The 16586-nt window shown below is 43.7% G+C and overlaps 1 protein-coding gene across 2 annotated transcripts in view; it reads right to left on the reverse strand.

Annotated features, from left to right (window-relative positions):
• SKI (SKI proto-oncogene) overlaps positions 1-3780 on the reverse strand; it is a 130110-nt gene extending 126330 nt beyond the window's left edge. The window contains exon 1 of one of the 2 annotated variants that reach the window (XM_069240991.1): positions 1134-3780. In XM_069240991.1, the coding sequence (XP_069097092.1) occupies positions 1134-2099 (966 nt within the window). In that variant the 5' untranslated portion in view covers positions 2100-3780. The remainder of the gene's footprint in view (positions 1-1133) is intronic. The other variant, XM_069240992.1, reaches the window with a different exon arrangement.
• Positions 3781-16586: the final 12806 nt, after the last annotated feature.

Consider the following 16586-nt stretch of genomic DNA (forward strand, 5'->3'; position numbering starts at 1 on the left):
TCGAATGGAGGGGGGGGGGCTAGATAGCAATCCTTTGTATTTTAGACAGACTGTTACATTGATGCAGAAAGGAGTTTAATTCTAACAACTACCCACTTATCTAATATGCGAGTTGCTTCTAGTATAATATTCTGAGCTAAATAAATCGGTTTTTTTTTTTAAGCAATTGTAAAGATTAAAGAGGATGGGATGTGTATCCCTATTGGCCAAGAAAAAATTACCAAATACCCTCTGGCAGCCCTTTCTATTTTGTGCTGCGGTGAGAAGAAGGGGGATGGGTTATTGTTTCCTGCAGACAGATCCATGAAAACAGACTTCCAGTTTCAATCGATACCCAGTATACAATACAAGTCACCCAAACAAGGGATGAAGGCGGCACAGACGCCCCAGCTGCTTCACTGAGAACTGTGAGGTTTTAATACATTCGTCTTTTTCGTGCCGGTAGATTTGAGCAGGCTCACAATTAAAAAAAAAATACAATTATGAATCCAAGTTGAGTGACATATTTGCAAAAAGGAATACACACATAAAACCTATTGGTAGACCGCACACCACATAACACTAAACTAAAATAAAGGCACTGAAAAGCAACACAGCTTGCTACTTCAAAACAAACCACGTGTTACACATGGCGACCTATGTTTATGTTACTTGTTATGATAGCCTGCGTGGCTGTGTACCTTTACTCTAGCAGACTGTTTCGTTTTTAGTTGCCTTTCCCTAAGAATGTTATGTCTGGTATACTGCTTTGTCTTGTTTAATTTATTTGGTGCCTGTTTGCTCTAGTGAATGGGCTCATTACTCTTATTTTTGTTTGAATGATTGCCCCGTTCACAGGAAGTGGCCATAGTAGCCAAGAGCCCCACGACATACTTGACATCCTCTTTCATGCAACCCTTGCTTCTTAAACCACATTCACTTTGCACACCGGGAATTTTGATCAGAAAACCTGCAATGTTAAAAGTGAACCTACAAGTCCCACAATGCAACATTTTCGTCACTAAAAATAGTTACCTAGCAATGACAAGCATGAACCCTATCACGCGAATGCTCTACTGTGAAAGCGCCAGACAGTTTAGATCACAATGACGTGCCCCCTCCCCAAGACTCTTGCGTCCCCGCTGCCCCCTCACCTTGCTCTGCGTCCTCCTCTTGTGCTTCCTGCCGTAGTCATACTTCTCCTTGATCTCCTCGAGCCGCCGGGTCAGCCGCTCGCGCTCGGCCGGCTCTCGGTACTCGGTGGAGAGCAGCAGGTAGGCCCGCCAGTTGGCCGAGTCGAAGCCCCAGTGGCAGGTGCGGTTTTCCTGGGCCTGGTGCGAGTGCGCCACGAAGCGCTGCGGCGGGAAGAGCAGCCGACAGTCCAGGCACTGCACGCAGGCGGCCCCGGGGGCCCGGTACAGCTCGGGCACCAGCAGCCCCCGCGCCCGCCCGAAGCACTCGTGGTAGACGCGGAAGCTGCGCTCGGTCACCTCCAACTCGAGGCCCGGGGGCGCGCCGGCGGGGCCTAGCAGGCCCGGCTTGGACCGGGGAGTCGGGTAGCAGCCCCCGCCCAGCAGGGCCGCGCAGAGGCGCTCGGCGTCCGTGCGGGTGATGAGGCCGCAGGAGGGCGCCGAGAAGGGCAGGATGCCCAGTACCTTGAGGATCTCCAGCTGCTCGGCCGAGCACCGCGAGCAGTAGACGTGCAGCCGGTCGCACACGGCGTTGATCTGCTGGAGCGAAAAGTCCCGCAGCACCGAGTTGAGGATCTGGGGCAGGCACAGGCGCTTCTCGCCGCCCACCGCGAAGCAGGAGATGGGCTCGCCTTCAAGCACCGTCTCGCAGCGCTCCGTCGAGCGGTCCGAGGGGAGGAAGAGGGGTCCGGGGACGGGCAGCAGGCAGGCGCCCGGCTGCCCGAGACCTCCCCCGCCGGGCCCCGGAGGCAGCTCGGGCTCCGGCGGCTCCTTGCCCCCGGGTTCCTTCTTGAAGAAGTCCTGGGCCCAGCAGCGGGCGGAGAAGGTGGCCGGTCCGCCAAGGGAACTCATGGAACTCAGGTGGAACTGTTCCAGGGTCTTCTGCAGGCCCGGGTGGGGCTGGAAGCTGGCTCGGCTCACGGCCTCCATTTCAGTTTTAAAAATGGGCTAAAAACAGTCGTCCCCCCACCCAAAAAACCAACAGCCGCCGCAGGGGGTTCTGATCAACAATAAATAGTTCAGCTCCTCCAGCAAAAAAGTTGTCTCCGTTTCACTGTGTCCCCCTAAAATCACAAGTCTTCTCACAACAGCCTTGCGTTCAAGACCAAACTGAAGTACTGTCCAAAACTCAAATTATGTCCTTCCCAATGTAAAAATATCGACATCACCCAGTTTTTTCCAAAATGCACTGTCCTGTGCCCAAATGGGTTTCAATTGAAATCACAATCAATTAAAAAACGAAGGTGAGTCTTTCCAAACAATCGAATGTGCCTCTTTGCAAACTAGTGCTCCCGATCACTTAAAAAAATAGAAGGTTTCCAAAACTGAGGTTTACTTCATAAAAAGCAGTGGTTCGGGCTTTCTGTTTCATGAAAAGTAAAATCACTGCATAAGTTCCCTTTTGCTAAGAAGTACAACAAAGAGTTGCAGTCTTTCAAACTTTTGGCTAGCAAAAAAAAATGTCATCTTCCACCGGTCCAAAATGTGATTTTTTTTCTTGCAGGAAACATGCCCCCGTCACAATTTCCTATAACATGCAAGAAAGTATCCTCCTGTTGGGGGTGAGGAAGAGCGCCTGAACCTGGACTACCAATTTCAGAAGATGAGCAAAGGTGGATTTTTACCTTTCGGACACCGCGGCAAACATAGTTTTTTTATGTTTTGTCAAACCACCAGCTCTTTCCAGGAGAGGAAACGCAACACTCCCACAATCCAGGGTGGAAATGCAGAGGATTCTTGGCAATTCTACCCTGAAATGGGAAATCGCGTGAAATGTCATCAGTTCACGCGTTTACCAGTTTCCAGAGTCTCCTCCCCAGGTAAACGGTGACAGCAGATGACAGAGAGTCCGTTTTACATAAAGCAAAGTCAAAAATCCAGAAGATTATTACCTGGTTCACTTTTATTCTTCACTTGCACCCCTTTTGCTCCAGTGCCAGCCGTGCAGTTCTTCTTGGGGCACCTTTCAGATTCTTCATTAGAACTACCTCTTTTTCCACACACAGCGCACCCTTCTTTGGTAACAACTCTTCTGTTACGTTTATTCCTATATTGGCACCTTTTCTCCTGTGCCACCCGTCAAGGACACTTCAGTAAAAGCTGCTCTTTCCCTTGAATCCTCTGGCCGATTGCTGAAAACTGCTGTCTTTTAATCATTTCCTGTCCTAAAAAAGGCTGCTCACAGTGTGTCCGACCAAGCCCCACACTTTTCCGACCGAGGAGCGGGTTTTAAAGCACAACAGAGTAAGATACAAATGTGCAAATCCAATAAAAAATAAGTTGAGGTCCGGCGGGGTGCCTGCCCCTTTCCAGCCCCCCCTTTCTGTCTGCCTCGGTCCTTCTTTTGGGGGCGTGGGGGGTGTTGTTTCCGTCAGTCTGCAGCACTGGGCTGCACAGACAGGCACATCCTCGCAGCTTGACTTTCCAGTTCAGAGTGCCTGGCTGGCTAGAACTGAAAGGCTGTGTCTGCTCTCTCTCTCCCACCCCTCCCTCGCTCCTCCCTCAACCCACCACCACCATCCTCCCCCTCCCCTCCAGCCCTGTCTCTCCCCCTCTCCCCTCTCCTGTTTGTTGGTGTCTGCCTCACTCATTGAATCCCAGCCAAGAATGTGACCAACTCCCCAGGCTGGCTCTTCCAGGAACCAGCCCCCACTCCTCACAGCCCTCCACCTCCTCCTCCTGCTGCTGCCTCTGCAAAGCCAGGCAGAAAAAAAGCCCTCAGCTCTGTCTCAGGCAAGGACTGAAAAAATCTTTTGGTTCACAGAACAGCAAATGAGAGAACCGCAGGCAGGAGGGCCAAATATACCTTCGTCATTTTTGCCAGCTCCAGTAAACTACGAAAGCTAGACATACTAATCAGCAATCTCGATATATGTATTTCACAAGTCCCAAAACAAAATATTGTCATGGTGGGTGAACTTTAAAATAAAGTGTTATGCAGACGTGACTATATTTTAATGATCTAAAGTACAGGCACCCAAAGTAGGAAAATTGACTCTTTTTGATTTGGTTCTAGTAAAAAGATTTTGGAAGCACGTTACCTCAGAAATCACTACACACGTTCTTATTTTTTTCCCTTTCGGAGCGAAATAAGTGATGTCAGTACAACATTAGTTAGTGAGATGGTTGACTCTCGTTCGTCTTTAAATTGGCTCGAATTACTTGGATTAGTTAGTCTCCTACGTACTGACTGGCGTAGGTTTGAAAAAAATATGAAAAAAAGAAAGAAACGTGGAGACCATTCCTGCCAAGTATCCCTTAAAATGTATGGGATTACGCGTAGGCAAAGGTATTTATTTACCTCTAACAATTCTAAACAAAGTTGCTCACCAGATGTACTAAACATTGACACCAATCAAACTCCGAGCGTAAACTATGAGGCAAATTGTAAATTAGTAAATCTCGACTGCGCAGGGATTGGTATTTAATAGGTGCACAGTTTGCACCCAGCTCCAAATGTTAGACCTATGATGGCTCATAACGTACTAAACGCGCATACCCGCACACCATCATTCAAAGGAGTGCAACTTCATTTTTTTGCACTATTTGCCCATGTGTTTTTCAAAACCCCTGTGGTACACAATTGTCACCCGGGTTATATTCCCGAAATGGGTGTCACAATTATGAGGTGGGTCGGATTTTTCTGACACTTGAGTTTTCCCCAGTAAAATATCGGCTGGTCATCCCAAAGTAAATTCTACCAAAATACTGTGCAGTAATGTTCTCACTGTATCTCAGAAATACAACATTTAGCAGGTTGCTCGGAATGAGCTCAGCGGTGGAGCCACAATGAATTCAGAGGAGCCAATTGATGCAACCTTAATTAAGTACAGCCTTTTCAGGCCATGATTTTTTGACTCATATGTGGAAATATGCAACCTGGAAATATACTACTTTCTTGATGTCTTACTTTTCTAAATGTGGACCTAGCATTTGTAGAGTGATCATTTTGTATCAAGTGGCCTCTCTAAAGGGAGGCCAGATGGGGCTTGTGCCCCAGCTCTATTTGTGCAATTTCCTACACCCCACCCGTGTCCCACTACCACTGTTACTCAATGATCCAGAAGGCGGCAAAGAAAAATAGAACAGGCACTACACCTTGCCACAGAAATTAATTTGTCCAACTTACCTTGTTTGCAAAGCAGTGTTGTTTGCTTAAAATGTTTAAATCTGACCATATATGTTTATATATCCTGGGGTGGCTCCTCAGCTATGGCAGGGGAGAAACTACGTTTATCAGCATTTTATAGTAAAAGCGGCGGGGCCACAGGGTTGTGAAGAGGGGAAGTGTACAGTACCCCCCCCCCCCCTCAGTGCACATGTATGTTTGGCTGGCCGTCTTGGACTGGCCAAACACACATGCGCACTTGGCTCTCTCAAACCCAGCAACGCATTGTAGACAGCAAGCGGAGACTTCCACTCTGCCTCGGAGCACCCTGGCTGGACGCTCTGTCCAATACTGACTCTGCTTTCATGCTGCCAGCAGCAATGGAGAGGATAACAATTTTAAGATACCTGTTTATATAATTTTATTCTTTTATAGTGCTACACGTCCCATTTAGGGTATCAGAATGCTTTACATCACAAACACATTATGCATTGACAATAAATTATACAAGTGTGTAAATCAATGTACAAGATGTGTTACATAAGACAATGAGGGTTACAAGGTTTAGAGTTACATATCGCTCTTACCGGTAAGCATTACTTGTTAAGAGGATATGAGGAGAAGCAAAGTCAGGATATCAAATGTATGCAGTACTTGGGGTTGTCTGTGGTAATATGACTTTATTACTACCCAAAGAACCCCTTTTTAGCAGCAATAGGGTCTAGACCAGAGTCAGTGGAATTATGCAGCAGTGGAGCGCCAAAATATGCAGCAGGGTTGACTAAATTATGCGGAGTAATGCAGCATATTTTGTGATAGCATTTCTACATTCTTTGTCATTTCTACACTGTAAACATTGCCTAGGAAAATATTTCACCTTATTAGTAACAGTTTAATACCCAAATACAGCAATAAACAAAAGAAAGATGACCAATCAACCTTTGTAAAAGGCCTTCCACTGCACAAAGACACATGGCGCCAGGTTTTTAGTAACTTTTGATTTGTTTCTACTTGAACAGATTTTTTGATAAAATTTGCAGATTATGCAGCAGGTGATGGATTATGTGGAAGGTGTAGCAAATCCATAATTATGTGGAAAATGCTGCAGCTGTGGAATCACACACATCCAGTGGCCCTGGCTAAACCAATTTTTTGCATTTTGCATGCAGGTCATTGAGGCCAGTTCATAGCTCACTGTTTTATGTTACAATTGCAATATATGAAAAGGATCTCGGTGTTAAAATCACTTACCCATTTACCTAAAATAAAAATCTCTCATATGCATTTTACAGGACGTGGTTTGCAAAATACACATCAACCTTCTATGCTACTTTAAGAGTTGTGACTAGACAAACAGATCTCTCCAGCAAGAGCATTAACACCTAGAGATATCTTACCTTTATTATTACTATTATTCCCTGAGATGTTCTGGGCACACAAAGGTATCTGCTGTAGGTGCCTTACATGCATAAGATATTTTTTAAATGCAGCTTTTGCGACCAATTAACCCAAAACAGATTCACTGTTTTTACTTTGTGCCAATTTCTTTATGACAGAGTTAAATATATATATATATTGACTTTTAGATTCCTTTTTATGGCTTCTCCCTCAGGCCCCTACCTCCTCTTTCCATTGACACATCTTTACCCTCAGTTTATGTGTTCCCGGAGTTAAGTTTTTCCAATTCCTGCACTGCTGTACATTATTTTCTCATTTTTACACTGTAAACATTGTCTGGGAAATTATTTCACCTTATTAGTACCAGATTAATACCCAAATACAACAATAAACGACTGACAGATGACCAATCTACCTTTACAAAAGGCCTTCCAACGTGCAAGGACACATTGCACCATGTTTTTAGTAACTTCTGATTTTCATCTAGAAACAGCTTTTTTGTTAAAATCTGCAGATTATGCAGCAGATGATGGATAATGTGGAAACTGTGGCAAATCCATAATTATGTGGAAAACGCTGCAGCTCCGCAATGCAGCTGCAAATCGCACAAATCCAGTTGCCCTGATTTTTACGGCTCTGCCCTCGTGCTCTACCTCCTCTTCCTTTTGCTACATCTTGATCCCCAATTTATGGGTTCCTGAATAAAGTTTTTCCTATTCCTGCACTGTTATAGATTATTTTCTCATTTTTACACTGTAAACATTGTCTGGGAAAATATTTCACCTTATTGGTACCAGTTTAATACCCAAATACAGCAATAAACAACCGAAAGATGACCAACCAACATTTGCAAAAGAACTTTTACTGTGCAAGGACACATGCCACCACTTTTTTAGTAACTTTAGTAAATTGTACTAGAAACTGTTTTTTTTTTTTTTAAATTAAAATTTGAAGACTATGCAGCAGATGATGGATTATGTGGAAAGTGTGGCAAGTCCATAAATTTGTAGAAATTGCTGAAGCTGTGGAAATACTAAAATCCAGTGGCCCTGGCTAAACCAATACTTTGTAAGTTTGCATGCAGGTCGTTGATGCCAGTTCACAGCTCACTGTGGTATGTTAGGACTGCAATTTTTGAACTGCAAGTAACAAAAAGATCTCAGTGTTAAAAGCACTTACCTATCTAAATAAAATAAAAATCTCTTATCTGCATGTTACATGACCTGCTTTGCAAAATACACATCAACCTTCTATGGTACTTTGAGTTGTGACTGGGCAAACAACAGATCTCTCCAGCAAGTGCATTAACCCCCAGAGGTATCTTACCTTTATTATTACTATAATCCCCTGTGACTTTCTGGGCATGCAAAGATATCTGCTGCATGTGCGTTACGCTCATAGGATATTTTTTAAATGCAGCGTTTGCAACCAATTAAGCCAGAACAGATTTAGGGCATCATTATGAGTTTGGTGGTTGGTGGACCCGCCCGCCAAATTCTTTGGGCCAGAAAACCGCCACTCCAGGTTTCTGCCCGCTGGCCCTATTACGAGTTTCCCGCTGGCCCAGCTGGAACTCACCACAACATTGACGCCGGCTCGTAATCGATCCAGCTGCAATTTGTGGTGCGTCGGGTACAAGAGCACCCAATGTACTTTTCACTGCCTGCAATTGAGGCAGTGAAAAGCTCAACAGGGCTGTGCATGGGGGCCTCTGCACTGTCCAAGCCAAGTGCATGAGTAGTGCAGGGCCCCCAGCACTCTGTCTCTGCCAGGCTTTGCATGGCGGTGGAACTGCCATGCAAAAGCTGGCATACACGAAGGTCATAATCCCCAGGGCTGGGCTGTTAGCAGCGCTGCACTGGCAGATTAAGACTGCTGGCACTGCTAGGCCTCGGTTGTAATGTGGAGGTCAAACCGCCACCGCGAGTGTGGCAGTCTTAAGACCGCCACACTCGTAATGAGGGCCTTACTGTTTCTCCTTTGTGACAATTTTGTTGTGACAGAATTTTAAAAAATAAATATATACATTGATTTTCATATTGCTTTTTGTGACTCTGCCCTCCTGCCCCTACCTCCTCTTTCCATTGCCACACCTTGACCTCCCAATTTATGTGTTCCCAGAGTAAAGTTTTTCCCAATCATGCACTGCTGGAAGGATCACACACAGGTCACAAGCAAAGCAAAAAAACAGTTTCAAGTCTACCTTGCCTCTGCCCTGTGATTTTTCACGCATTCCCTGCATCAGAAGCCTGAAAGAAATCAGCAGGAAGAACATAGAAAAATGTCCACTCTGTGATTCTCCCAGAATGAAGCACACCAGGAAGCTAAAAGATCAACATTTGTTGCACGCCATTTAAAAATGGTAAACAACCCAAATGTTGGCCTTTTTGTCTCTGGGCCCCTACACCTGCCTTTGCCCTCCTGCACCCTGCTTTTCCACTGGAACTAGAGCTTAGGCTGCACTTGGACAGAAATAGGACTGCAGTCTATTAAATTAAACACAAGATGTATTTTTGCAGAGGGTCACACAATTTGGTCAGGTGGGGAAGCAGGAAAGTATCACAGGTTTTCTGCTTTCACATTGTGTATTTCTGCCACTAGATGGGTGTGGTAAATTGGGTTATTGATTGAGGTTGGAGGAAAAACCCTTCTCAAGCAACAATCACAATCATTGACAGGGTGAACCACAAAGTCACCAAATTAACCTGTGTTTAAACCTCTGGAAGCTTGGTGTAAAAGCAGACAGGCTTCACTCTGAGGCTAAGTGTAAAGTATTTGTGCTGCATACAAACATCAATACAGTGAAACCCATCTCAAGAAAAATCCCAAGTCAATTTAGAAAAATAGCTTATAAGTTGGTATTCAATTTGAGTCACCAAAAATCAAATCAGTATAACAGGAGATGTGCAATAAAAAAAAATTAAGGTAAGTATAGTCCCTAAAAGCACAAAGTGTCTCTAGCGGTTATCTGGTTGTGCTAGACTGGGAAAGTCACAGGTTCAGGCTTACCACAATGGAGTGCAAAGAAGATTCAGAAAACAGGTTAATAGTGCTGCTGAAAAAGTTACTTTCTCAAAGTATGGCTTGAAGAGTCCATAGCCCTTCGCTGCTTTAGCACAAAGTGAAATCTTGCATTGCTGTCCTTGCTAGCGGTTACTGTAGCGTGAAGAGTTGATTTCACAGAGGTTCGTGTTGGCGGTCAGTGTAGATGGCAAGAGCTTGGTGCGAAGGAGTCTGTTTGTAGTTGTGAAAAACCAACAACTCCAGGATTTCTCCAGAGGAAACTTCAGAGGAGTACACTGTGATGCCAACCAAGGGGCCAGGACCTGGGGAGGAAACTCTTCGGGGTCAGGGACTCACTTTTGCAGAGGCCAACAGGGCTCTGGCTGATCCAGTGACAGGTCCGGGGCAGCCAGATTCTTATTGGAACCTCTTTAGGGAGCCTGAGAGGAATATAGCACACCCAGGTTTCCTTCTCAGACAGCAGGGCAGGACTCAGTCAGTAGGGCAGTTCTCTGATAGTAGGTCAGTCCTTCTGTAGTATCCACAAATTCAGGAGTGTATGCAAGGGTTGGTCTATGGAACCAGTATTTATAACTGTTGCCAGTTTTGAAGTGAGAGAAACTACTAGACTTCCCATCACATCTGGTTCTGGGACTTCCTTCCTTCACCTGCCCTGGTCCCGGGATGTCTGGGGTCACAAAAGGTAAGTGTGAAGTTCTATGTGGGTGCTGAGGCTGCTCCTTTGAAGTGCAAGTGTGGTAGGTTATATCTCCACCCTTCTCTCTGGTCATGGTTGCCCATCCTGCCAACACCCAGTGCCCCTTTGTGATACTGTCTGGGAGAAATACACAAAAGCCAACTGCCAACTATTCCTAGTCTTGTGACCCAGGATACAATCTGCAGGCAACAAATGGTCACGTCAAGAAAATGCCAACTTTCTATAAGTGTCTTTTTTTGGAATTGTGACTTAAAATGCGACTTTACTATCAAAGAGAGTTAAAAATTACAATTCTTTTGAGACCAAAAATTACATTCCAACCGCTTCCCAAACAAAAGTTATCAGTTCATAAATGTAATACGCCAACCCATTGTTATCCTAGTGGAGACATAGGCGTCACAGTAGTGAAAAACAAATTTAAGAGTTTTTCACTACTAGGACAGGACTACCAGGACATTTAAAACCTAAAACTACATGCCACCTTTGTAAATACACTGCACTGCTGTATGGTCTGTTTAAGGCTTACCCTAGGAGTGACTTATAAATATTTAAAAAGGGAGGTTTAGGCCTGACAAAAGGTTTGTCAGAAAGAAATGGTAGTTTAAAACTGCACACAGGCTGCAATGGCAGGCCTGGGCCGTGTTTATAAAGACTACGTCAGTGAATGGCACAATGCTGCAGGCCCACTATTAGCATTTAATTTACAGCCCCTGGATACACGTAGTACCACTTTAACTAGGGATTACAAATAAAGTAAATTAACCAAATGAGTGTTAGCCAATTTTACCATGTTTAAAAGATAAAGCACTTTAGCACTGGTTAACACAGGTGAAGAGCACCTAAATGCCATCACAAATGGGAGTGACCCTGCAGTGGTCCAACAATGGGCATCTTTTTATTTCTCCTGTTTTACATTAAAGGTTACTGCTTTGTCTTTAATTATTGGTGAATGAGGTTGAAGCATCAGTGGTAGGCAGAAGCCATACGCAAGTCAATGGTCATGTGCACCCTACATATGGCTTAGGTTGATGGAATAGTATACATGGTGGAGTGGGCTGGAATACCAAATGCAGTGTTCAACTTGCATTTTTTTAAAATTAATGATCAAAGTGGGCAGGGTACACAATTGTGGTATGGTAGGCAGGTTAATACATTGTATAGTTTTGATATGCACAATTATAGTCTATAGCATTTTAATGCAATGCATGAACTATGCTTTGTCTTTGGTGCCAAGTTTAGTATGCCTAGCTTGTAGCACTTGGTGGCTTGCTACTGTAGTTCGTTTTTCATCAAACGTTGTCCACCTTTGAGCTTTTTATTCCTTCTGGCAGCAAACCAATTCACATAATTAAGCACTGATCAGCTTTCATTTTTTCAATCTCGTAGTGCACTCAAATGTACTCATAATGGACCTGCAAAGCATAGGTTGGAGGTCTTAAGATCTTTTGTCTCTTGTGATGTCACTTCCTATGAGGTCATGGGTGGTGATGCCAGTTCCTGTGATGTAACACGCAATGTCACGCACTGTGAAGTGGCTCTCATACTGCCTAACTCCGTTAGTTCCCCCCACTTCTTTAGTTAGGACTAGTGTCCTGATATAGGTATTTACACACATAACTACAAAGTCAGATATAAACAGTTTAGGTAAATATACATATCTAGATAGATATAGTGCTTAATTTGTAATAAAAAAATAATAATAAAGAAGTGCCAGGGGCCTTTTCCGGAGGCACTGGTGCTTGTACCACGCATTGCTAGCTCTGCCAATGACATTAATATCACTACTAGCCTTCACACTCATACAAGTGTGACAATTCAGAATTTATATATGCATTAAAATAAATCACTAATACACGCTGTCCAGGCTATTCTTATAGCTTTGGGTGGCAAGTATTAATGATTTTAATGTATGTTTAATTATGAAACAACAGCTGTTGTGCTACTCAAAAAATAAGACAAACAGTGCCACTATGTGGCAGGCTGTCATTAGAGCCAGTGTTGACAATAAAGTACTGGTGCTGAGCAACAGAAACCACTGGCTCAAATTAAGCACTGTCTGGCCCTCTCTCCCATGCATGGTTGACCAGAGTTAACACTTCTAGTAAGGGAACATGCTTGAAGTTACTAATTATAGCTTGAAAATATATCTCTCGCTCCATCCAAGGGTGCTAGATAGCATGCACAGAGAGGGAGAGACATGATGGAAAAAAAAACAATGTGGCCTGTTACTTCCCCTGCCAATCCTACACCCAGGACATAGGCTTACCTATTCTACGTGTCTGGTCTGTGCTGATCACAAGATCTAAATGTGATCTGGGTAAAATGGATGGAGGTGATATAAAACTCAATACTCTTTCTTAATGGGATGCTTGGATTCTCTCTTGAAGTCAGAAATGAAGTGGCTAGAGGGTACACATGCTCCAAAAATATGCTAATTAGATTAATTGTCCCTGCAATTTAAGTGGCAGTCGGGATAAGTCAGGCAGTAAACTCCTCCAAAGGACAGTTTGGCCTCCACTACTTAAAGACATTTGCACTCTTAATCCATAAGTAGCATTCCACCTTTGGGCCAGGTGCACACATGACTTCATTTCTGGAGAAATTTTAGAAAAATATTTATCTCCCAGTACATTTATTAGAAGTTATGCATTCACAATATCACATATTTGAAAGTGAATGGTTCTTTCCCTTAATCCCTTCGCCTAACTGAATACATTTTAGAAAAAAACATACCTTCACAATACTGAGAAGGACCTAATGATTTATAGACCCTAGTACACTGGGTTACTGTCTTGGAAAGGCCTAATCTAAAAAATAAAATATCACATATTGAAAATCTGTTGTAATTTATCCTGCTGTGTGGTTCTTCAATAACAGAATCTGAACCTGAGTTGAAATGTGTGCACAGGAATAAAATATCAAGACACAAATGAGTTTGGAGGCCTGTTAAAGGAGGCCCCTTTCTTGAAGCTCAGAGCAGCTAGCAAAGGTTTTGAAGGTTCAAGACATACTAGAAATTTTGTCTGTTAAGTTTCTCAATGATTTATTGCAAAATTATCAACCTTATCCTTAGGTAGTCAATGTATTTCAAAGACCCTTCATTAATTACTTTACTCACAACAGAGACTCAGTGAAGAGGTCAACATATAAAAGAGCATATGAAAGAGGGCACATAAGTAGATCGGAGTTCTACCCAGTTGCTAGGCAGAAGAAAGTCCTTCAACAAATATTTGCCCGAAAGGGCAGTATATAAAAATAGAAAGGTACAAACAGTCCTGCCTCTAGAAGTGAATTTAAGGGGGGCCACACACTGGGTCAGATATAAAATGGTATGGCCATCTAGAAAAGTTATTCAGATTAATATATATATATATATATATATATTCACAAAAAACAAAGGTTAGGGTGATATAGTTGGGATTTGTTGTGTATTTTATTTTACATGGTACAAACCTCACACATTCACTGGAAAGAACAGGTCAAAGGGGCGTTACAGTTAGGGTAAAATGTCAGTTAAAGCACAATATTTCAAATGAATAAAACCACTGAAATTCACCAGTTATAGTTATCTGAAGTAACTAAGAATGAGTTCTCTAAAGTAACCATAAATTGCCCCCCAGAAAAACATAGGCCCTCATTCCAACCCTGGCGGTTTCTGACCGCCAGGGCGGAGGGCAGCGGAAGCACCGCCAACAGGCTGGCGGTGCTTCCAGGGCTATTCTGACTGCGGCGGTAAAGCCGCGGTCAAAAACGGGGAACCGGCGGTTTCCTGCTGGTTTTCCCCTGGCCCAGGGAATCCTCCATGCCATGGGGATTCCGACCCCCTTCCCGCCAGCCTGTTTCTGGCGGTTTTCACCACCAGAACCAGGATGGTGGGAACGGGTGTCGTGGGGCCCCTGGGGGCCCCATACAGATTTTCACTGTCTGCTTTGCAGACAGTGAAAATCGCAACGGGTGCCACTGCACCCGTCGCACCCCTGCAACTCGGCCAGCTCCATTCGGAGCCGGCTTCCTGGTTGCAGGGGCTTTCCCGCTGGGCCGGCGGGCGATCTTCTGGCGATCGCCCGCCGGCCCAGAGGGATAGTCAAAATGACCCCCGCGGTCTTATGACCGCGGTGCGGTCTTTCGGTGGTTTCCGACCGGCGGGCAGCACCCGCCGAAGTCGGAATGAGGGCCATAGTGTTTTCATTAATTATTTCAGATGTTGAATGATGTTATCGTCTAAAGCTATGAGGCAATACCCTCTGACCCGGGCAATGAACAAAGATAAATGATGTATGGTCAATACAAGGGGGAAGTAATCCTAGAGTTCCACAATAGATTATTAATTTGACAATTATGTAGATCCAATCTTTATTGTATTAGTTGTACTTTATTCCTTTTCATTTCTTTTACGCAAATTAAAAAACATGTATTACACATTATTCGTAGTTATAAATATTCCTTGTGGTAGTTGGTGCTCCTAATAATAAAAACACAGTGAAAGTGAATATTGTGAAGGGGAGTGGTGGTGTTAAATAAAATATATACAGAAGGTGGTTAAGAACAATATAGACTTCCAACGGCTCCGTCAATCCAGGAAGCCCTGAAGTCACATAGATTTTTTACAATTTCAATCCACATTCAATTTCATGTCGACGTTTCGAACCCATGTATAGATATAAATCAATAGTGGGTCATCATCCTGACTGAGGATACTTTCTGTTCGGTAGTACCTAAGGGTTCCAGAAATTACTTCTGGTCTTCTGGTCAGTAACATCTTCATGATCAATGATTCAATCAACGATGTGGTGAAGCCTAGTCTATGGCTATCAATCCAAGGTGTGGAGTACTCCGTTGGTTTCTATCAACATGGTATAGTCACAAGAAAGCCGTGAAATAATGATGGCTGGAAAGGCGCATTTATTAATTCTTGTAACGTCCACTCATGTGCTCTGTAGGATTCTATCAGCGTGGTATATTAACAGGACTGCTGAAAAATGTTGGTGGCTGGAAAGGCTTACGGTGTTTATTTACTTATTCTTGTAACGTCCACTCATGGAGCCGGGGGTCATAAATGTAAGCCGCACGTTCATCCACCGTCAACGAGGTGATGTTATCAGCGATGCCACAGAACATCATGAGTAATGTAATATGGGAGGTAATTGGCAGTGCAAGGATTTGTGGTGCTGCATTTAAAAAATGCTGTTTTTAGCCTAGTGAGCAGTGTAAACCTACCCTGCTCCCTGTATGTTTAATCTTTTTTACTTTTTTCCAGGACAGGGAGCCGAGTCTCCATGTCCTAAAAAAATGGCTGCTGCAACTTCTCTGTGGAGGTGGTGGCAGCCAATCAGATCTTACCTTAACATCTGTTGGCTCTGCGGATCCTCCTCGGCATAATATATTTTTACATTTTGAGCATTAATTTCTCAAAAATATCTGATTGAATTGACACCAAATCTCACAAAGCACGCTTTCTGGACCAAGAAAAAGATTTCTGCCAAAGTTGTAATTTCGTTCAGCAATTTTTGAAGTATCAATGTTAAATTTTGCTTCGGAAAGATAAAGGGGAAATGTGGTTTGGGGTCCTTCTTTTTCTTTGCCCCTACTAGACGGATCGCCCTGAAACTTTCCAGGAAGGAGCTATAGTGAATTAGACTTTTTTTGTAAAGTTTTGTAAAGGTTTATGAAATGGGATCCAAAGTTATTAACAAACTAAAAAATGAATTTTCAGTGGAGACGCGGAGTTAACTAATAACTAACAAATGGCAACCTCCACTGGGTATCTATCTATCTATCTATCTATCTATCTATCTATCTATCTATCTTTCCAGTGCTAAATTTGTGTCAGTGGTTCCTATGCTCAGCACCGGGACTTATTTTGTAGGGCTGGTACCATAAATGCCTTCTCTGACTGGCAGTAGTCCTGATCCTTTTACAAAATAAATGTACCAGTTGGATGTCTTTATGTTGTCGTCAATCAGTGTCTGAACTACTCTACTCATTCATCCCCGTGCCTGCACCACCGAGTGTCCTATTGGAAAATTATAGCTGGGTGTGGGTCATGACTGAGCTGGGGCACAAGGCATGCTTGGAAACTCAGGCGTGGGACAAACTTGGCATTCAAAGTCTGTGAGAAGGAAATAAAAGCGCCTACATTGCGCTTTCCCATAGGCCTTAGTGCCAGCCTTTTGCCCATATAACTTCAATT

Source organism: Pleurodeles waltl, chromosome 6 (assembly GCF_031143425.1).
Source record: "Pleurodeles waltl isolate 20211129_DDA chromosome 6, aPleWal1.hap1.20221129, whole genome shotgun sequence".
Taxonomy (NCBI): domain Eukaryota; kingdom Metazoa; phylum Chordata; class Amphibia; order Caudata; family Salamandridae; genus Pleurodeles; species Pleurodeles waltl.